The sequence below is a fragment of the Zonotrichia leucophrys genome, chromosome 1, assembly GCF_028769735.1.
Source record: "Zonotrichia leucophrys gambelii isolate GWCS_2022_RI chromosome 1, RI_Zleu_2.0, whole genome shotgun sequence".
Taxonomy (NCBI): domain Eukaryota; kingdom Metazoa; phylum Chordata; class Aves; order Passeriformes; family Passerellidae; genus Zonotrichia; species Zonotrichia leucophrys.
In genome coordinates, this window is record NC_088169.1 from 49,539,182 (window position 1) to 49,562,315 (window position 23,134).

At 40.9% G+C, this 23,134-nt stretch overlaps 1 protein-coding gene across 4 annotated transcripts in view; it reads right to left on the bottom strand.

Moving 5' to 3' along the window:
* SLAIN1 (SLAIN motif family member 1) overlaps nt 1–13,861 on the bottom strand; it is a 50,366-nt gene extending 36,505 nt beyond the window's left edge. For 2 of the 4 annotated variants that reach the window (XM_064713059.1, XM_064713051.1), the window contains exons 1-2: nt 13,009–13,599; nt 9,779–9,918 (exon numbers count right to left, since the gene is read on the bottom strand). In XM_064713059.1, coding sequence (XP_064569129.1) covers nt 9,779–9,918; nt 13,009–13,457 — 589 coding nt within the window. In that variant the 5' untranslated portion in view covers nt 13,458–13,599. Of the gene's footprint in view, nt 1–9,778; nt 9,919–13,008 lie in introns of all 4 variants that reach the window. The other 2 variants (XM_064713041.1, XM_064713034.1) reach the window with 2 other exon arrangements.
* Between the last annotated feature and the right edge of the window lie 9,273 nt (nt 13,862–23,134).

Consider the following 23,134-nt stretch of genomic DNA (forward strand, 5'->3'; position numbering starts at 1 on the left):
GTGCACTGCACCAAGAACTGTCCAAACATGTAACAAAGAGGCAATCTTTGCTCCTCACTAACAAGCAACACAGCTATAAGCTGGCAGAGGAGAGAGGAGTATAATATCACCCAAGAACATGGTACAACAGGGAACGCATGAGAATGTCACACAGGAGTCAAAAGCACACAAACTGCAGAAGCACCATCAGCACAACTATTACACTGCTGCAGCATTCTTCTGCCCTGTCTTACTGTTCAGGAGAAAAGGTACTCTGCAGCATCTTTTAAGTGTTTCCATCATCAGAACCTGTCATGTCCACAATAAGCAGAAATGGGCTTGGACAATATAATTTGAGCTATTCCCTCAAGCCTCTCTAGAAAGAAACATTTTATTTCTTCCAAATATTTATTAGAGATCTATCAGCATCCACATAAACCAGAAACAGGTAAAATATTTTTTGGACTACATCCACCACAAGAATGTATATGCCTACATACAAATTGAGATTATTTTTTTCAATTATAAATAAAGATCCATTTGTGGTTATAGTGAAGTATTTCACACCCAGTGCTTCAAAGGACATTAAGAAACAACCATGAGGCAGTCTGAATACTGGCTATACAATTACAATGCATGAAGCAGAAATGACAAAATAGAAAACTGAGGACACCGTGGAGGAACATGCCGAAGCCAAGATTCGACCCCTCCACCCTGCCCTGTTTCATGCTAGACTGCAAATCACTCTATATCCTGCCTTTCCTATGGGCTAGGAAGGAGGAACAAAGAACATGGAAAAGGTTTGCTAGCATTTCATAGAGCTGCTTGAAGGACATGGTGGACTTTTAGGAAGAAAGGACACTGGGATGCTGAGCCAAGTGTTCTGTATCCAAAGGCAACAACGCAACAGATGACTCAGTTGCTATCACCCACGTAACAGCAGGCCACAAAACCCTGCCCTGCAAGGACTCCAAACAGGTTACAAAGAAAAAATTGCCTGAAGACAAAAGTCAGATACATCAAGTGCCAACTAACTCTAAAATAAAACAAAATAATAATTTAAAAAATATATGGTGCCAGTCAGACACAAATTCTAAAGACCTATACTCAATCCTACTCTTTTGTTAAAACTACATCGGGGTAGGACCTTGAGCCCAATGAAATTGGAATTACATTACATGAGCCACTCCTAAAAAATAAAACAAATTAGAGCCCTTAGCCCTAAGAAACCACTTTGTATTCTGACACAAATCTTCACATGATTTTCAAATGTTTTTAAATGAAGTGGCAAGTAGCTAATACTTAGTGTCAACTTGCAGTGGCATACTTTCACCACATGAGTGATCTTGCACTTACTTTCTTGTGTGCTGATAATTTTTCTATGAAATGACAGCACCAATATAAAGTGCATATTGTATTTTCTTCTATGTAAAAAGCATACCTAAACAGAAAAGACAAAAAAAATGCATACATACACACAGAAGGGCCTACTTGTAGACAGCCTCACTTTAACACCTACAGTCTGGAGCAGAACCAATCCTTCAGCATAAACAGCAAGGGCATGATTCAGTCATCTAAAACCAGAATGTAATGACATTTTGGTGCTCCAGCTGGTCCAGTTCAGTAAGGCTGTTGTGCAGGTCCTGTATCACACCCATCTGCCCACTTAAATATGCCAAGGATGCAAAAGAGGGCCAGATTATTCTTGGCACCCTTGCAAAGATCAATGGATCACAGTCAAAGTGACTGAACCTTAAACTGTGTATTTACTAGACATAAACCTAAAATTAGGTTGAACAAACCTGGACCATTACATATTCTATGAATTCACATATATACCTGAGACCCAACAACAAGGTTCTTACAGCCAGACACAAGAGGAAAAGCTCCATGTCTGGAGATGGAAACTGAGACACAAACTGTATGTCCAAGGAAGATTCAATCACACAGATGTCCCCCTATGATATAGATACAACACAAAGCAATATCCCATGTATCTAACTTAAGACTGGCAGACAAAACAGTAGAATTTACACCATTTCAGTGATTGGAATGTGGAACAAAACTTTTGTGCATTTCTTAGAAAGATACAGATAGCTACTGGTATGTGAAAACACAAAAAAATCCACAAGCATCCTGCATCCTCATTTTGGAGAATAAGCTTAGCTTCTAAACAAATGATTACAAAAAAGGTCAGAAATACCATGATTGAAGAAATAGGAGACCATGAGAAACTATCTCTGCATGAAAGGCATCAGGGCTATTGTTGCAAAATGCAGAAGGTATTCAAAACTTAAAACTGAAATCCTTCCGATGCTAACTACTCCAAGGTCTTTTTCTAACAAGTGGAGAGAAATTACCATCTCCAGACTCAGTTCACCCAACTGCTTAAGAACAGCTGGGTGGACTGCAGCTCTGGCTTCTTCAGCATCTGTGGACAGACTGTTTCTCCCAAGTATCTAGCTTAAATGACTCAAGTTTCCCTAAAATTATGTGTAACATTTAGTATCAAAAAGAGTTCTTACAAATCCTTACTGTACTTAACTTGGAAACAATCCATCCTCCATCATCTACAGACAAAACTAAGAAAGAGCAACTGATCTCTCCTATGCAGCAGAGGACACAATTCATCAACATTTACAGAAGAATTTATCTGACTGCATGAGAATATCTTCCAAGTTATCTGTCCCCAACTTTCTGAGTAACCATTTCAGAATTGTGCACTTCAAGGCACAAGTCTCCTCACCCTGAATTAATACCGGGCAGGCAGCAAAATCAACACTGGTACTTGGTACTACCTAATGGGAAAAGACAAGTGAACACGAAGAAGCTTTCTTTCCAATAGCAGGAGAAGTAGACTTGTTCCAAGTCACACTGCAAGAAGTGCAATGCCCCCCTCTGCATTAGAGGGGCACACAGGGTTGGCTAAGTCGAGCAAACAGCCAAAGTGAAAATACAGAAATAAACCTTTCAGTAAAGAAGCAGGGCTACCTCTATCACATTCTGAAATGTTACTCCCAGCTCTCTTCTCCAGACATAAAAAAAAGCCAGACTGCAAAAGAAAGACAACATGAAAGACAAAAGCTGCGACAATAATTTGGGGGCTAACAAACAGTGAGTAAGTAAGCACATAAGACTACCAGAAGCAATAATGAAATGACAGCACCCAGAACATCCAGTTTTGAAAAGATCCTCATTTCAAGAAAAAAAATATCTCCAGAGGATAGGCTTCCAAATGCCCTCAAGTCAATTATTAAAACCTAGGTTTCTTTTTAATTTCTATACAGGAAAGTAGCTGCACACTTTAGAAGCCAACCCAGGGAGTAGTACTCTGCTAGGTAACACTACATGTGCCTATACTTTTAGGAAAAAGCAGAGTTGATGCTACTTCTATTGCCTTTAGACACACACTGCATTACAGGCTTTGAACTTACATTGTGAGTATAAATTATTTTAAGTAAGAAAAAGCCTACTGAAATCCTCAGATGAATTTTAACAGTGTTTCTAGCTGTTTAACCACTCATGATGAGATGATAATCCCAGCTCAGTAGTCATCATGGATTAAAAAAAAAACACACTCTAAATGGGATGGGTGTCTTCTCAACTGAGGCATGATTTAACACCACCTCTCTACCTTTACAGGCACTTCAGAATTCAGCTTCCCCTTGCAAGTAAAATGATAATCAGAACTCTATAATAAGCAAATAATTATGAGCTGCACAATAATCAATCCCCAAATATGAAATTAAACTCTTAAATAGTATGTAGATTGTAATTTAATAAAAAGTAGAAATCATATTGAAGAACTGTAGTAAAAAGAGATATCTCTGAAGTTAATCCAAAGTGTCTGATCTTGTACAAATTTCTTGCCATAAGGGTTTTAAACCAAACACTTCCAACTTCAAGTGCACTTGCAGAGCAGCAACGTTACAGTGACACAGAGAAATATTCTGCTTGAAATGCAAGTCAAGTATTAAACCTGAGTTTTTCCAAACTGAAATATACAAATCCTCAATAGCTGTGCTGCAAGATCCAGAGATACCAGAATTTGCAAAAACCTCTAAGAAGTGCTTGGAATTATGCAGCTGTTACAAGAAAATACGTCAAATAAATGAAATCTATTACAAAGTAAGTGCTGTGCATGTATAGGGGCACTCCAAACACTGAGTTTGTACTGCAGCAGAAGATGCCTCCAAGATGTCACATTCCTCAAAAGGTGCTAAAATGTGGATAAGAGCTATGGCTGCTTGTCATTTTTTATAATCAGAAACATACACAAAAAGGAACCAAAACCTCATGCCAATTTTTTCATACTTTTTAGAGCTTTAAACACTTAATTTACGATGGAAACAACAATCATCTGTAAGCTTCTACACATCATTACTTTCTGCCTCAAAAGCATTTTACATAGCTTTCTTGATCATACAAAATGCAGGTTAGTCCTATCTGAAATTTTACTAATCCAGTTAAGTATCACAGCATACATATCTGATCCATCAATGGACAGCAAATAAAATTAAACCTAAAAAAATCTACCTTAGGAAAAAAAAAAAAACCAAATAAAATCTGCCTTGCCCTTGTTTCAGCACCAGGTACACCTCAAGCATACAAGATAAAAACTTTTGTTCACATCTTTTTTTCCCACCACAGTATTTTCTGTTTGTTTCTAGGGTTAATAAACTACAGCATAAAAATTCCCTATGACCGTGGTTTTTAACAGTTGAAGTGTATTCCGTATCTTGAAGACTCATTATTTCACTATGAACCCGTGGAAAGTGGAAGAGAGTTAGGATCAGGGGAGAGAACACTGCCTCTTCCTGCATAAGCCACAAGCTACACATGCAGGTAAAACCTTCTGACTGGGGCCCTACCTGCTGTAACCTACCAGATTTTTTTTAATAGGTGAAAAGAACACAGTACTATCAAAATAAATAATTTTGTTTGGTCTCCTCATGGTTTTTCTTCTGGGTATGTTGTATGTTTGGCTATCAACCTTAACCAGTATACATCATTGGGATACAGCACAATAACAAAATTCCTCTAACAAGAATTCTTGTTTAGTGGAATCTCAAGCAAAGGAGAGAAACTGCAATGGATCTGTTTCACAACCAAACTTGTCATCCACAGATGACATAACAGCATTCATCCTGAAGCACAATAATAATTTAAGAAAGAAAACAGAGTTTACCTCCTTAAAACTATGAACTGTTACAGCTAACTGCAAAACCTACAGACTTGAGTTGCCTACTGCTCTTAAACATCTGAAATGGTGTTTCTGAGTAAGAACTCATCTCAGCACAATTCTGAATTGAGCCAATATTTCCTCTCTGGAAGGCTGAATTGGATGAGTTACACTTTGAGGCCCCGCATAAAAGCTGAGCTCCTACAGACTGACTCCTTGCTAAGCCTCTGTTTATCTACCTGCCTGCTTCAGAGCTTTTTCAGAAGTGAAGTTAGGCAGGGTATCTTCAGCCGGGGTGTCAGTCATCACCATCTCATCACTTTCAGAGGGGTTATACCAATCTGCATCAGCTAGGAAGTTTGTATGTCACATCTCTCTGCTCACTGAATTAATGCATGTCCCAACATCTTCAACTACTGCTAAGAAGACACAGAAGAGGCTCTACCACACCATTAAGACTGTTAGGTGGCCCTGTTCACTTCAATTAACCTAAAAAAGACAGCAAGACTAAAATCCAAACAGCGAGCTAATTGACCCTACAACATATAAAGAACTGCTGCAAGCATAACAATCCAGAAAGGTTTCAAACAAAAGATAACTGATGAAGAGCAAGAACAAAGATGCAATCCAGTCCAGCCCACAGAGATAGAACAACTGAAAAAAACAGCAAACAAATGTTACCTCAACACTGTAACTGCTCATGGAAAACAGGCACAATTCCAAGCAAAGATCCTATCATAGGAGGTTACATTAAACTTTCATCCTCCTTAAAGCCAGCATGCCTAAGCCACAGAAACAGGGTTTGTAATAAGCCTGCTTCGTTATAAACATTATAAAAGCTTTACCTACTTAGTGGTAGACCAGAGGAATGCTGAGAAGCTTGCCCAGGTTCTCAGAGTGGGTCACAGAAGAACCACCTGCTGGAGACCACCTCTGTGCTTATAATAAACCCTAAGGATTTATGCCAAAATGAATTCTTAACTTCCACCATGAAATATTCAAAACAGTCATTTTCACTAGAAAAGAAACAGGCTGGTGAGCACGGCAAAGTGAAAAGAAAATACCACCATTCAAGTGATTTTTTGGCCTGAAAGACCAAGTAGCTGTTAGACTATTTCACTGCCTTGGACTGCTCTGGCAGAAGTCTCTCACAAGACTTTTAGCCTTGTTATGAGACATCCTAATGCTGGGATATTTCAAAAAACAAATTAAAACTTTTATGACAATCAGGATATAACACAGTAAAAAGTTTCAGGAGCAAGAATACATGAGGGAGGATTAAAAATTTTAGTAAGAAAATCAGAATTATTTACAGCTCAAAAATAAGACTGGCACTTATTTTTTTTTTCCTTTTGGCTCACAGCTCTTCTCAATGCATGAACTTATTCAGATATGCTGACTTTGCAGTCAAAACTCAGTTTTTATTGCTTTTTATTTCCATGTGCACTATGGTGTCTGAAGAGCTGTAACAACTAAAATGGTTTAATTTTTGGCTAATGCACCATGCACTAAGCAAATTCTACCAATAAGCCATTTCAGAAATCACATTCTGGTACACTATAAATGTTTTCTGACTGCTCATTTAATAGTTCTCAAGTACTTGAGTGTTAACCATTGATACAGAGCCAAGCAGAAGAGGCCACAAGTAGATTTCAAAATACCTTGAAAATGCCCTTGCAAGGCATATGGCTAAAAGGGGAAAGCAGCATTCAACTAACAAGTGTCCGGTTATCTCGGCTGTTTGAGGGGCCTGGAAAGGCCCGGGGTGGCCTTGGGGCAGCCCGCGTATCGAAGGACGAGAAGAGGCTTCAGTTCTTCTTTCGGTTTTTATGTTTATTAATTGTTTATCTAAAAGATGTTCTTTCAGCCGAACAAAGATCTGCTCAGCAGTCAGCCATGGGCACACTGTCTGCCCTCCAGGGCAGCCACGTATCTTTATACCCTTTGTTACGTGTACAATATTTATCATTTTTCCCCAATACCATCTATTCTTATAACTCGGTGCACTCTCAGTAATAACCAATCCAAAGGTGCCACCGTGGCCAAAGAAGATGGAGGAGAAGAGGAAGAAGAAGGAGGACAGGCCACACCCCAATTCCTCCATCTTACTCCTCCAAACCCCCCTGTACATAAATCCTAAACCTTGTGTCTCACTCTCTAATTAACTAATCCCTTCACCATTCACCCTGTGAAGCCCTCATCCTTGTCGTCTCAGTGTAGGGTTAAAGTCCAGATACCAGACACTTCTGGCAACATTCCAGGACTCCCGAGCCCCCCAAGGTGGTCTCGGAGGCTCAGCATCTCAGGACTGAGATCTTGAGATCCGACACTTGCAAGGCATATGGCTAAAAGGGGAAAGCAGCATTCAACTAACAAGTACGAAGTTTGAAACTTTAGTGCCAGAAAGAAGAATGCCATACTTAGTGAGTCACTTATAAAATTAGGATGGATTATGTGCACATATTTTCACATGTATAATACTGACTGAGTGCCCTGCAAAACAAAACATGGCGAAGTCAGGCTACAGAAAGTTTGCAGTACCTCAAAAACCAAATTATTATATTCTTACAAAAATGTCACCTCTGGTTGAAAAACTAAGGAATAAATAGATATAGTGAAATCAACTTCTAAAAATTTAAGAGTAAGAAGGATGATGCTTGCTGATTATGTATTACTTAAAAAGGCACAGGTGCTAATAGAAAATATTTAGAAATACTAGTATTAATCAAGTCTTAACTGAATTATTAATTAAAGCAATTTTACCAAAGAATTGATGCAGTATAAATACAAGTCTATTCACTCCTTGAACATACTGCTCCCACAATAGGTTTTATTTATGGCACATAATTTCTCAAAAACTTTTTACAGAGCTCAGGAAATTCATGAGCCAATTTCCATGAGCAGAACATATGGATCAGAGTAACTCACTGTCAACATAACTTGGTGACATATGCCATTTGCTGTGACTTCTGCAGAGAGAGACTGAACTGATAACTACAGAGTGATTTTAATTTAAAACCTTTATTGCCTATTCAATTCAAATAAATCCTTCCAAGGGGGAAAAAAAAGGTCATGCAGTCTTCTTGCTGGTCTCTACACTGACATTACAGGCTTGAGTCAATTGTCCACACTTGGATGTGCCTGCCCGCCCGAGAGGCCCTTGGGGAGGCCAAGGTGTCATTAAAGAACAGTAAAAGCACAGGACCTTTGGAAAGTCTGTGCTGAATAGAAAACAGAGTAACAGGCCATCTCAAAGGGCACTAGTTACCCATGTGGGGCAAGCTGAGCAGAGCTTCTACACCAGATTGCACCCCACTGTTGGAAGCCCAACCCCACACAGCAGCACCTTCAGGTAAACATGTGGGGTTGAGCGCCAAGCACCCACTACTGTCAGCGGATGCAAGAGAGCTACTAAATTCATTCTACAGTCAGCACCTACATCTTGTCACCTGAGTAGCTCCCCAAACTCCTCTGACTCTACACACAAATCTTCCATTGATATTCAAACATGACACGCAGCTCACCCTACAGACACCTGAACGCAGACACCCAATTAACAAGCCAAAGTCCACCCTAAAACTAGATGGGATTATCACCAATATAGGAACCACAGTTTGGCCCATGTAACTTGAGGCAAATAGGCTCAACTAAGTATTTCCAGATCAATAATCATTGTAGCATCTTTCATTTTTTTTTGCAGTCAATGCAAAGAGGCCAATGTCTTCAGAGCCTGATTCACTTAAACACTTGATTTTGGATAAGATTTATCCAGCTACCCATATCCTCCAAAGTATACAGGAACATAATCTTTCTTAATGATTGCTGTAGCTAACTTATACAGCCGTATGTTCATGCTATCATTAGCTTTATTCCTTCTTCTGTCACATTCACGTATTGTTCATTTTCCTCTTCTTTCCTAGTGAGTTACAAATCTTAATATACTTCCTTAACTGCTTTCTTCAACACCACTTAATACAATCTTAATGAGACCCCAGATGGTACAAAAATAAGAAAAGTGCTGTCTGATATTTATTTAAAACAAAAGTCAGAGCACATAGAGAACTCCACAAGTTCACTATCAGCCATCAGACAGATTCCAGTATATGAGATTATAGAGAGAACAACAAAACAGCACCACAGTCAAGTTACAGCTCTTTTTGGTGGGTGCTAAACTCAGCAAAGTTCTAACACTACATCATATGTTGATAAATATGTCTGTAAAGATTTATAGCCCCATAATAACTCTGACTTCACAAAAAACTACAAGCACCCTTTTCCAAACCTCAATAGATATACCAATAGTAAAGTCAGCGTCAGTATTTCGAGGAGGTCCTCTATTTTAAGCCCTGGATGAAAACTGACAAGTTGGAACAAGTTGTGCAGGAGAAAAAAATGGATAACAAAGGAGGCAAATACTTTCAAAACTGCATGATCAGAAACAAAAAAATTCAATCATTTGTTAGCATTTATGTAATGAAGGAAGACTTGCATACATATGAGGAAACTCCATATCTGCCACGTGTAAAGCCTGCTAAATTGTGAAAACACCAAAGAGGAGTGAAACACCAGACCAGAAATGCAAACCTCCTAATAACAGAATTAACACAATAAGATTACCTTGCTCCAGTCTAAAGCATAGGGAACGTTTTGCAGCTTCTATCTCAGGAGTTGGATGATCCAGAACACGTCTGCACCACTGCAGAGGAGTCAGTGATTTCTCTTGAGGAGTGCGAGTCTTGGCAGGCAAGACGTACAACCTTAACCAAAACACACAGAAGTATCAGCAAGATATGCAGTACTGCAAAGCTTGCTTTTGTATGCTCATTTTCCTATTAGATCACTAATAATTTATAACATCCAGAGCCCTGCAGGAGGATATCTAATAAAAAGAAACATATCCTGAAGTAGAAGAGTTTACATTTCTTTTCTTTCTTCCCTCCTCAGAAAAATAGGTGGCAAAATATCAACTCTACAGGTCTGGCACGTCCAAACAAAGTTCAAGTAGATTACACATTAAAATCTTCTATCTAATCACTACCATTGTCTAAATTTCAGCATTGCCCAAAGTTCAAGTGTATTAGGTGCTGTACACACACCAAAGTTGCACGTTTTTCCCTAGACTTATATTTACTGGAGATTTAGATAATTTCAGCCTCTGAATTTATCTTCCCACAGATGAACCAGAAGTTGTTCAAGTCATATTTGTAATGATTAAAAAACATTCAATGAGAAAACACTGAAAATCTATTTTTGACATTCAACAGCAGCAGAAAAGAAAAAAAAAAAAAGCACATATGCAAAAAAAAAAGGTAGCGTACATGCATTATTCTCAGACAAGAGTTGGCAACTGATCAGTTGCACCTCAGGAAAGCAGGTTTCAAAGCAGATTTCATGGGAGAATTCTTGAGGCTGAGATCTGGGTTGCTGCTGTCGCCCTAGCAGATTAGCAGGCACAGCAGATGCCAACTCACCTGGGAGAGTGCAAATCTTCCAGGGAGCAAACTATTCTTGTCTGCTGGACAAGACGCCGACTCACAGCTCCCTGGCCTGACCACCTCCAAGACATGGGGCTAGGGACACCCAGAGCCAGATTATCAAGGCACCAGAAAAAACACTTCACATGCCTTAAAGGGATCAGGCCTGTACAGAGGGGGAGTGAAAGGCAAGACCAAAAACTAAACAGGATTTTGCCCTTCAAGGGGTCACTAACAGGTAGCAGCAGCTTTTCACCTTCACAGTTCTGGCTCAAGAGCTACCCAAGTCCCACCAGAGCACCCCTTCTCCAGTGGCTGCTCCATGCAGTTCTTTGCCTTTGAAGTCAATCAGCACTGTCTATCCAGCTCTCAAGGAACAAATATCCTCACTACGATTGCCATCTCCCTCTCTTGGCAATCCCAGCAGAGCTCAACTACTGAATTGCTCTGAGGAGAGGACTCATTTCCCCACACTTCCTGCAGCGCCAGACCACACGTTTAAAAAATGATGCTGAGAAAACCAAAAAGCAAAGGAAAGAAAAGCTTTCAGGTTTCCTGTTAACCTGCCGAAGTACTTCAAAAGCTAAACATCTGACTGATGATTTCCCTGTGAAAAGCTGAACACTACAAAGTAGTTTGACTTGTCGGCAGTTTGACAAGGTTGGTTGGTTGGTCTTGGGGTTTTTTGTAACTGCAGTCAAAAACAAAAAAAAAGGCAAGCAAAACACAAAACCTCAAAGGTATTTTAAGGCCTAAAATTACAAATCAAAACCTAGGATGTGCATGAAGGCTTTGGCTTTCCAGTTTGCTTTAAAGGCTGAGATTACAAAAAAGCCCCAAGCGACTGGCATCACACGCCCGACCTTTCATGGACAATGATGGAGATTTATCCTTGAACTAAAAACATTCAACAGTTAAAACAACTACTCCTAGTGCAATAAATTTGTTAACAAATTGCTGTCATGAAATACTGCCTGTGAACACACACATATGTGACATACAGGTAAATTTTGGCACCCAAATCTAGGATTGCTCCTAGGGAGGAAATCAAATTGGAAATTTCACTATGGCACAACAATGACAGACTGCCACTGTAAAATGTTGACAAGGAAAGCATTTTGTTTAACAAGACATTATCAAACAAATCAGATATTCCTTAATGCTAGGAAAGCTAGAAGTTAGAACCAATGTAAAATTTTATTTAAGTCGGACTGACAAGCCCAAGCCAGCCCTGTAGACCAACCACACACACAATGAAGCAACGCGGACAAAAATTTGCACACAATTTGTACATGATTCTCAAAAGCCATTTTCAGAAACACGATATTGTGTACCATGAAGCACATACAACAATCAGAAACATTTCTGATATTAAGATTAATTTTTGAACATTTTATCTTCTATCAAAATTAAGGACATTTGAACATATCTCAGCTTTTTTACACTACATTTTATTCTCATCTGACATTAACTTATAGCTTGATTCAAAAACTAACCTCATAAAAAGGAAAACTACGTGGAAGCTTAGACAGATACTCTGAAACTTATTTAAATAAAGGTAATCTATATATTGCTATTGACACTTGAAAACAAATTGACGTTCCACATGGCTGAACGGCCAACACAGTATTCCAGCACTGCCCCTGTGATGCTCGCCCACGCTGCTGAAACAGGTTTTGAGGCACCAGCTTTACTGATCTACTTATACCTCTACCTTGCAGTCTCCCCTTCTGTTTCTTTTTACGGGAGTGTAACCATTACGGGTTACACACGTTAACCAGTCCAGGTCGATTTCATTTTTTGCTCTATCCATTTCGCTATTCATTTCCGATTTATTCCATTTCCCAGCACCCTGCCGTGCCTTTTCAAGCTACATGGGCGCGTAAGATACACAATTTAGATCAACGTCTAAAAGACAAAAGCCCTCCCAAATCCCTGAAGATGGGAGTCAATTTGGCAGATTTTAGGATGAGCAGGCAGCGCTGCTCAGATCAAGGCTTTCCCGGAACGAAATTCCGCTATTTTTAATTCCTTATGTAAACACGGGGCTGAAACTAGGCTGAGATCTGAACGATATTCCTCGGGGTGGAAAACGAGCTCTGCTCCCCACGGAGGGCGCGACGCCCGGGGCGAGCCGAGCGGTGAAGCCCCGACCGGAGCCGCGTCTGGTACATGGGGCCCTTCCCTCGGCAGGGCGGCATGGTTTGGAGGGGGGAATAAAAAGGAGAAAAAAAGCAGATTTCAGTCTAAGCGGGGAGATCAAGTGGATTTGGGGGCTAACGCTACTCAGAGCCGGGAGACCGCTGCGGGAGGCCCGGCCGGGGGGCACAGCCGGGCCGGGCGGGGAGCAGGGCAGGGCCGAGCCGCATGTACCATGTATCCTCGTCCTCTCCGCAGCCGTCCTCCAGCTCCAACACCGCCACCTCGTCCAGCACCGTGGCCGCCGCCCCCGTGCCGCCGCCGCCTTCCTGCCCGCCGCCAGCGGCCGGCGGCCCGGGCGAGGGCTTGAAGTAGGCGAGGGGCTCCGGCGGGCACAGCAGGGTGGGCACCGGGCTGGGCATGCACGGCGGGCCCGCGGCTGGGGGGCTGGCGGGGCGCAGCCCGCCCGGGGCCGGCGGCGGGGCCAGCAGCAGGTGCGGGCTGGGCGGGCCGGTGGCCACCGCGGCGGCGGCGGCGCGGCTCCGGAGCTGCTCGTTCTGCTTCTCCAGCTTCCGCACCAGCTCCTGCAGCTTCTTCACCTCCAGCTCGGCGCTAACGGCAGAGCCGGCGCCGCTCCCCTTCACCTCCGCCATCATCGCCGGCTTCAGCAAAGCAGCCTCCATCCTGCCGGCCCGCTGCCGCCGCCGGCACCTGCTCCGCCGCGCCGCCGGAGGGCAGCGCCCGGCCCCCGGGGGAGGCGGGAGCGCCGGGCAGCGCCGCTGGCAGCGCCGGGGTCCGGCCCTGAGCCGCTGAGCCGCCCGCCCGGCCGGCCCCGCTCCGCCGCTCCTGCACCTCCCGTTAACGGCGGCGCGGGCGGGATCCCCTCCCACTCCGGCAGCCCGAGCGCCGCGCACACGCACTCGGCAGGAACAAAGAGCCGCCCGGCGCCCCCGCCATCCAGCCCCGGGGAAGGGCGGCAGGGACCACCTCCAAGGGGAGCCCCGGGTGCCTAAAGAATGAAGTGCCTTCCCCCAGTGCCCCCAGCGCGGCTCGCCCCGCCTCGGCCGCGGGCTGGAGCCGGCCCAGGGCGCCGCGCCTCTCGTGAGCCGTGTAATTAGAGCCTGGTGGTGTCAGGGTTGTAATTATGCAGATTGAGAGTGTGAGGGGAATGGGAATCACAAATAGAGGCTTTGTTGGGCTTGAAAGGAGCTAATTCAGCCAAAAGCCGCCGTTTGTAGGTTTGAAACATGCTGATTCTGGGAGTTTTGGCACAAAGCGAGGAAAGCGACACGTTTTGGAAGTTGCGTTGGTGGTGAAGCAAACACTGAACCGAGCATTGCTAAAAACTACGTAACTATGTTTTGGTTATGTATAGGAGAGCTCCTGAGGTGAAAGATGCCCTCTTATTGAAATGTCTTAACACAATCCAGGTACATAGGTGGGCTTGCAGCTTGCAGATCTTTGAGAGACGTATGAGTAGTGTTCACTTACAGCAGTGGTTTTGTGTTGTCTTTCATTCCCCAGCACTGTAGGAAGCCATTGCTTGTGTCCCTTGTGTCACCTGGGAGGTGAGCAGGGATTCAGTGTTGCCCAGGACAGCTCAGGCATCGCACAACCCTCGTTCAGTTCATTTTCTCTGGCTAAAGCTTTAGGGGACAACCTTCTGAGTCACAGTCCTTAATTTCCTACGGCTCTGATATGAAATCAGGAGCAAATGTCGTGAAGTCAGGGCAGGTTTAGATTAGAAATTATAAAATATTTCTTCACCAAAAGTGTCATCAAGCATTAGAACAGAGTGCCCGGGGAAGTGGTTGAATCACCATCCTGCAGTATTTGAAAGAAGTGTAGATGTGGCACTTGGGGATGGTTTAGCCAGGAGTGGGCAGTGCTGGGTTAACACACTCAGTGATCTTTGATGTCTTTGCCAGCCGAAATGATTCCGTGGATCTAAGGGTTGTAAATTGCTCAGCTACCCACTAAAAATATCTATTGGTCAGTCACTACCCAGCTGTTGAACATCAGCTTTAGGCAGAGCAGTAGCACTGTCAGCCACTGCTGCCTTCACCCAGCTTTGTGGCTGTCTCAGGTTTGTGGTGTAAGGAGGAACAGACAGTGATTCTCTGTTCAGGGCATAAGTCAACTTTGGAATCATCCAGCCTGTCACATTTTTGTCTCTTTTGTTTATAATCTGGAAACTTTCTTCTGCATGTGCACAGGACAACAGCACTATTGTTTGTCAGTCTTTGAAGCATTCTTTTAGTATAGATAATAACAACCAGTTCTAAAAGAATGACTAGAAAGGAAGCTAGAGTGGAGTACAAAGCATTGCCTTCCAGATGATATAATTTCTATCAGAGTAAAGAGAGTAAATACCCTCAGTAGCCCCCAGTGTACTACTTTGCAACCAGATAGCAAAGACAAAACTTTGGTTGTGTCTTCCCTGTCCCTTTGGAAGAAAGAAGGGGGAAGTGTTGAGTGTAAAAACCATCTGACCCCAATTCTACCATGTTTTATTAGAATGAGTAACATAATCCAGTTTTCACTACTACAGATATCTGTAATTTTTATTCGCACAAGTGAATGGAGAATTGAGCTTCTACATATTTAGTCCCAGGCAAAATGTGTGTCTCTTAGTTTGTTATCACTTATAATGGTACTAGCCTTAATTCTTAGATGTGCATTGTTACTCCAGCAAGATTGCAAAATTATATAAAAAGATTCATTAGCAGCATATGTAATATTGAATTTATTATACATCACTAGTGTACAATGAAAAAAAAAGCCAGGAAGAAGTTTATTATAATATCAGTCCTGGAGGATGCAGTGAGGAAGTAGAGCTTCAGTTATATATCATAGCATTTTTTTTCAATGAAATAGTAGTTAGGCATTGCAATTAGTTGCCCATATAATTTATTACATTAGTGGTTCCACCACTCTCTCTGGAAGCATTCAGGAGGTGTCTGGATGTGGCAGTTGGGGATATGGTTTAGGGGTGATAATAGTGGTGCCAGGTTGATGGTTGGACTAGATGATCTTGAAGGTGTCTTCCAACCCTGATGATTCTGTGAACTATCAAAAGAGATTCAAAATGGAGGTTTTTGTTTTTAATTTGAACCAAGGATCCAAAATCTTTTAGTGCAGCAAAAAAACCCCACTAAATGGGTTTTTATTATTTAAAGTTTCAGTTTTCATAACAGGAATATGACAGTGTGTTCTGGATATTGCATCACTAAAAATATCTTGATGCAGACGCCAGTCAGGAGACACATTTGAAGACAGGGCAGAGCATGTAGCATCATAGCACAGGATCTTAAGAGTCACCATGGGAATGCTTGTCCTCGGTTATGAGTACAAGCAGTTGAAAATTTTCAAATGCCCTCTACTGTTTGTGCCACCTACACAAATGTTGCTTGCAGGCATTCATTTCAGAACTCAGTTGCCAGAGAGAAAAAGCTTAGGACTCGGTGCCATGCCCTAGCATGGGTACAAATGCATCTTCTCCAGAGAAATGCATTGATCACAGGCATCATATCACCAAGAAAACAACCCAGAGATTGGCTCCTCCTTGACTGGGACTTCTTAAGCGAGATACCCAGTAGTATGGGTAGAAAGCAGCTTGAAGTTGTGCATCCTTCAGCTACCATGCTCACAGTCACTGTGAGAGACTGTCTTTCTCAGGCCTTTCCTGTACAGGTGGATTTAGTAAAGAATAAAAATGCATTTCACTGTGTTGTATTTGTTGCTCTATTTTAAGTGTACTTGTAGTTTCACTAACACATAATTCCACTAAGAACATAGTTTCACACGGAGGTGATGGCAGGTAAAATGTATGTTGATGAATACACTGTCCCATGGTACTCAGGTTGGTCAGTTTGAATGCTGCAGAGATGATTTGAACATCTTAGTCATTCAAATAGTTAACCTAATTGTTTAGGTTTTTAAACATAAATTACTCTCCTCCCAATATTGACATTACTAATAAATTGTTAATGAGTTCTATTCAATATGTCAGCAATAAATGATGAGTTTGATAAACCCAGAACTTCATCAGCACTTTACAAACCGCACTGAAGGCTTGATGGTTCCATTCTTTTTTTTAAGGCATTGATAAAATGTGTCTAACCCCAACCCCAAACATCCTAATGTGCCATGAAACCTGTTACTCTTGGACTTGGGAAATCTTATGCCCTAAATCAGTAGAAATCTACCATAGAATTCTACTTACACTGTATCCTCTGTTAGGAATTTCTGAATCAGTGTAGTCGCTAATAGGGTGTCGATGCAGAGAACAAAGAAGCAGGAAGTCCGCAAATCCCATCTGCTCTTTTCTGGTAATAAGCTTGTTGCTTTATGCTGCAATAGCTGCAGGCAGGCTCGATCTGCCTTTCAGGCAAGCCAGTAAAGAATTAATTGCTGTAATCCAGTCTGGGCTATACAAAAGATGTGTAACAATAAGGTCAGAGCACGGACAGTAAACTTCAAGTCTTGTGAGATTATTTTAAAGTGCAGTTCCAGTCTGAAAAATGGCTGTGAAAGTTGTTTTATAAAAATAGAGCCACTATCATGCCAGCAGAAGTGCATCCTATCCAGTATTCTGCCTTTAGCAAGGGCTGATAGTAGCTTTGTAAGGAAAATATCTCAGAAACAAGAAAAATATTGAGGGATATTTTCCCTCTTTCAGAAGTCATTGAATCAGGACATCTGGATCATTTAATTTTCATAGCAACCAATGTGTAATAATATTCCATTTGCTGAGACCCATTTTTAAGCCATTTAAACATGAGGGCTCTACAACCCCCTGTGGCAATTAGAGCTGCAATTTAATAATGTATTGTTAGAAAAACTACTTCTTATTATCTACTTTAAAATCTGCTGCTTAGTAATTTGATTGGGTGCCCCTTAGTTCTGGTTTTCTGAGAAAGACAGAATGATTAATCATTCTCTATTCAGCTTCTCTTTGTCATTCATGACTATATAAAATTTAGATACTTCTCTTCCCAGCTGACAAGCCCTAATTTATATAGCCTTATCCCCACAGAAGTCAGGCCAAACCTCCCATTGTTTCCTGTCTCACTCCATAAAGAAAATGGAATTTTCTAACCCAATTTTTTTCTTTCTATTCTCACTTCATGTTTTCTTATAAATCCAAATTTTCTCAGTTAAAGAAATCAGCTTAACCAAAAGCATATTGCCTTCTTCAGAAACACTCATCTATTCATGAGCATGCTTTGCTTGAAAAAATCTCCTCCAACAGATTGAAAAAATCTCCTCCTGTAGACTCTTCTCCAATGTATCATACATATCCATAGTTTCTGTATTCTGTTATTTATTTCAATTTGTACAAATTAGCTTGATTTAAAAAAAAAAAAAAGACTAAATTAAATGTAGTTCCCCAGAGCAGTTTTCGTGGTTTTTTCAAGGCTGATGTCCCAGCTAATTCTTCCAATTTGTTTGGCACCAAGCCTGCTTTGATTGGTAGGGTAAATGTTTGTGAGAAGTTCAGCACTGTCACACTTCAGCTGCCATAGAGATTTTGCATAGATCCTAGACCTAGCAATTTGTTATTGTTAAATTTATATGTTTACTCTGCATTATTTGAGCAATTAATCACTTTCCTGAAGTTACAGCATGTTTTCTTCATTCTCAGTGTGTCTTGCAAACATTTTGACTTCCTAGCTGTTGCTAATTTCATGCTAATTGACTTTTTCTTTCTTATACTGATTCCTTCTCTGAACTACCATGATTCCTTCGGGCTTTTTGCTTATTTAATTAATATGAAATTGAAGTACATTGTAATCACCATTAGAATGGATTTACTTTAAGTACAAATCCAAAATTGCATCATTTCAGTGAGCTCAAATTCCTCCAGCGCTTATGGTATCCAGAGATACTCTCTGTGAATTAAACTCAGGCTCTGCTAGTTCATAGATCCATCTAGACAGAATTATCCATGACAGCTCTTGTTCAAGGGGTTGTTGTTTGATTGTTATCAAATCACTCTGACTTTCAAATGCTTTAGACTCCCTTCCCTTCCCTCCCCCCTTCCCATCCCTTCTGTTTATTATAAACTGAAAGCATCAAGCTGAATCTTGCAAATCAGGATGGGTTTCTTTCTAATGATCTTCATCGATAACAAAGACTAATTAGACTTTCAAAGAAGTTTGAATATTTACATTATCTCCAGTATACAAAGATATTGGAGAGTATTATTTGGTTTACCACTGATGAATAGGAAAGAGAAGGTTGAGGGGGAGATGTGGTGTTCAAGGTTGTTAATAAATGAGCTGATAATCTAAAGATTTTTGAAACACTGTTTGAGTGTGAAGTGCTGAAGATCATAATGACAGAAATACAGCTTCTCTCCAGAAGGCTAAAAATCCAGGACACACCTTCTGCCAAGACTCCAGATTTCAGCTCGACTTATCCTCAGGGAACAGTGACAGTTGATTCAGGAAAAAATGCTTTATTTCCTGATAAAATGATTATAGGAATCATCTAATCCTGGTTATGATTTTTTCTTTTTTTTTTTTTTCCTTTTATTCATCTTCTGTCATCTTTACTTTTTCTCTATTTGCATATAGTTGGGGAAAGAGATTGAAGGAATTAATCAACTTTGCAAAAAAGTGGAAAAAAATTACTATCCATGTTAGTTAGCCCATCATGTGGATACCTAAGTGATATTTACAGTTTGCAAAATGTTAGTAAGTGTAGGCCAGCAGACTCAAGACTTTATGATGCTGCAAAGTGGTTTAGAAGTTATCCTAAAAAAATAAACAGCCATGTGCTTAGCATTGGTTATGTGATATACGTAGGAAAAAAATTAAATCATAAAAAATCCTCAGGCCAGCAGTAATTGTGTTTGAGAAGGCACATCTGAGTGGCACCATGTCAAAGGAGCATGGAAAATTTGCAGTTGCTTGAAAGGCTTTTCTTGTGTCAAAGTGGGCATGTTAGCTTTTCAGATAGGGAATTGTTTAAAAAAATAACTACCTGAACTTTCATCCAGGTTCAGTTTGGTTGAGCAAGAATCTTTGCTGACTATCCAGAAAAGTTCATGTAATTTATTTTTATCATTTATTTTTTACTGTCAGGTAGGATAGAAAAAAAAGCCTGTAAAAATAGTGTATAAAAATCTGTGTGTAAAAACTTGTCCTTGCACTATCTATAACCCAAAATGGCAGAGATACCTAGAAGGTAATTTAGGGACAGTGAGAAAACTTATGGACAAACTGTTCCATAAACTGTATAACTTGCAGAGTACTTGATATCTTTCCTGCAGCATCGGTAGAGTGGCATAAAACCCCTTGCCCTTCCTCCTGCCATGCCAGAGCTCCTGGGTCTGGGTAGTGATGGATCTGTGACAGGGAGTAATGGATCTATCAGTCTTACTCCCTCTGGGTCCCTTTTGTCCATCCTTGAGATGTGCAGTCAGTGCTGGACACACTTCCAGGGCTGGGGGGAGAGCTGGTCTAAAATCAGCCCTTTCTGGGACAATCTGGAAATAGAAAAAATGCAGTTCAGCAAAGGTATTTCTTGAGTACTTTCACTGGATTGATGGAGGATGTATGAATTGTGGTTTTACTAAAGGAGTGTATTGTTCTTAGCTAGATCTTTCCCTTGTGTTTGCTCCAATTTCATTATGAGAAGCAAAGTCCCTGCTATCTTCACTCCCACTTTCATTTATGTTTCTACTGAGGAGATTCTGATTCTCAATTAGAAGGCAGAGGAGTTTTTAAATAGTCCTGGTGATCTCCAAATTAAAACCCAGAAACCACAGTTTTCAAAGCATATGCCCTCCTGGGAACATGACTGGGTATTTGGGATGTCTCTCACTAGAGTGGAAGAGGCAGAAAAAAACATTGTTCCTTCCCAGCTTTTGTCCTTCAGCTTTCCACAGATGTCAGTCATGTCAGAACTGGTATGCTTGCTCCCAGACAGAATTTTGGTGTAAGAAAACTGGTATTTTGTTCAAAAGGCTTTTCTGTTACTTTCACATATGTTACTTGGGCAAATGGACAAAGTCAATGCTCAAATGCATTATCAATTGTGAAAACAGCTAAAACCAGTGTTCAAATGCATTATCAGTCACATACTTCTGTAGCTTTCCTAAATATTGTGTAACTATTTGAAATTACAGTGCTACAAGTGTGGTTAGCTGGATTCTCATTCTTAATTCCAAGATTTGAACTACATACAAGGATAATGTAATTCAAAGTTCCATGGGTGGAAACTCCCTGGAGAAGTTATATCTTCTCCCTGGAGAAGATATGAAGACAGACCAATGTTTCCTGGAATATTCATCTTACAATCAAGTTTGACTATTAATTTCAATGGCACCATTATTTACAACAACACTAGAACTGTTAAAATCCCTTAATTGACTTATTTGCATAACGCTTTCATCTTTTTCATAATGTTTACTCCCTTTTCTGCTTCTTTTAGTATTTAAACATGCAAAAATGGCTTGAATGACAGAAGAAGTTTGTCCTTCCTTTCCAGAATTGATTGTGTCTTTTTTTCCTTTTAAAGTAAGTACTTTTAAAATGTTGACTACCAATTGTTTTGACCACAATAGCTGTCTAAGCTCCCTAAACAGATGTCTGATGACTGCACAACAATGCCAAGATTCAGACAAGTGCTTTTGGCATGATTATATTCAGATATTGATTCTAGCAAGACCAAACCAGTCACTTTTAAGTCCTGGCACAGCCTACATTGCTGTAGCTGTCAATTTATAACTGACACAGTTATAAAAACCTCATGAAAAAATATTCCATTTCCAAGCAACTTTCTTGGAAAGGGAGGTAAACTGAATTTTTCTTGGGTCATTCATACAGGTGCAGCAGTACCACCCAGAGGCCACTGCTGTGCTGGACACTGCACAAACCGGAGAGAGTTCCTGTCCCAAAGGGCTCAGAGGCTGGAAAGGCTAGGAAAACACTAAGGCTTAGAAGAGATTATCATATAAAGATGTATTTCTAATAGTCTTCAGATGAAAACCCCCAAAATGTCATTCTCTCACTGTCCTATTTAAATCAAATTTGAATGTAGACAACCCCTCTAATCATTGACACTGCTTTTAATTCTTAATTAGACGAGTTGGATGAGATGAGGAAATTCCAGGATTTGGTCCTTGGTCCCAAGACAATGTATTTTTTGTTCAGGAGTCATTCCTGAGCTATCAATAAGCATATAATGACTGTGCAAGCAGTGTGGCTATCCAGTCGAACATGGGCCTTAAGGATCCAGCCTGCTCTGGGCAAGGAATGTGGCAAAAAGACTACCAGGAACATCTTGTTTATTCCACACATCCAGCTCTTCCACTGTGTTACACAACCTGCTTAGGTATGTTGGGGGAGACGCTGAACTTGGCGCTCCCATTTTCTGGGCCATTTCTCTATTCAGAGAACATAATGTCCATGGTTTTAAAAGGTGGTAGTTATTCAGGTGTTCAAGACGGTCTCATTTTAGCAGATTGTGCCAAACATATTTATTTGAGAATACCTGCAGATTCTTCTCTCTGATATGCAAGGAATGTTTGTAAGTCCTAGTTTTGATGATGATATTAGAGTTGAGTTGCTCAGACCAGGCAAAGCACAAAACAGAAGAGGAGGCCTTTGAAGTCAAAGAAGGACCTTATCAGGTTAAGAACTCAGTTTTTCAGCATCAATTAAGCAGCTAAACAGAGCTGTTATGGTCAACAATTTCAGACTTCAGCACATCAAATCTACCTATGTATTTAGTCTCTTTATCCTTTGCCTTAATGGAATTATGGATGTCTCTGCTGCTGTGAAGAAAAATGAGGTGTTGTGGTGCAGCAGAAGGAAGAAAAGGAGGCATTTTTCCCTTGTAGTCTGGCATCAACTAGTCTGAAAGCTGAAATCACTTCCTGATGTAATAGAGTAGCTACAATGAGCAATGTTCAAGTATGGTCAGAGAGCAAAACCAACCAAGAAAGTGGGTACTTTTCATTCTAAGCAATAAGAATATGTTAAAACATCAAGTATCAAGGAAGGCAAGCAGAGTTCTGACCTTGTTGTTGTGAGTACATAAACTGAACACCTGAAGCTGTCCCAACAGTACACACATCCCTATAAGAAGAAGCAAGGAACAGAGGTGGCCTATGGAGTAAATGCAAGATCCATTTGATGTTTTTTACAAGCCTAGGTAAGGAGACTCTGTGAAGTAGCAGAGAGTGTGTCTTGTCAAACTGACAAGGATCTTTATTTCCAGAGGAAGAGGATGAGTGGACAGTGTTACAGATGTTTATCACTCTGTGTCAATCAATGACAGGGAGGGATGCTCAGGCTGAGCATTCTGTGGGACCCTACACAGGATACAACAGAATATATTAACACTG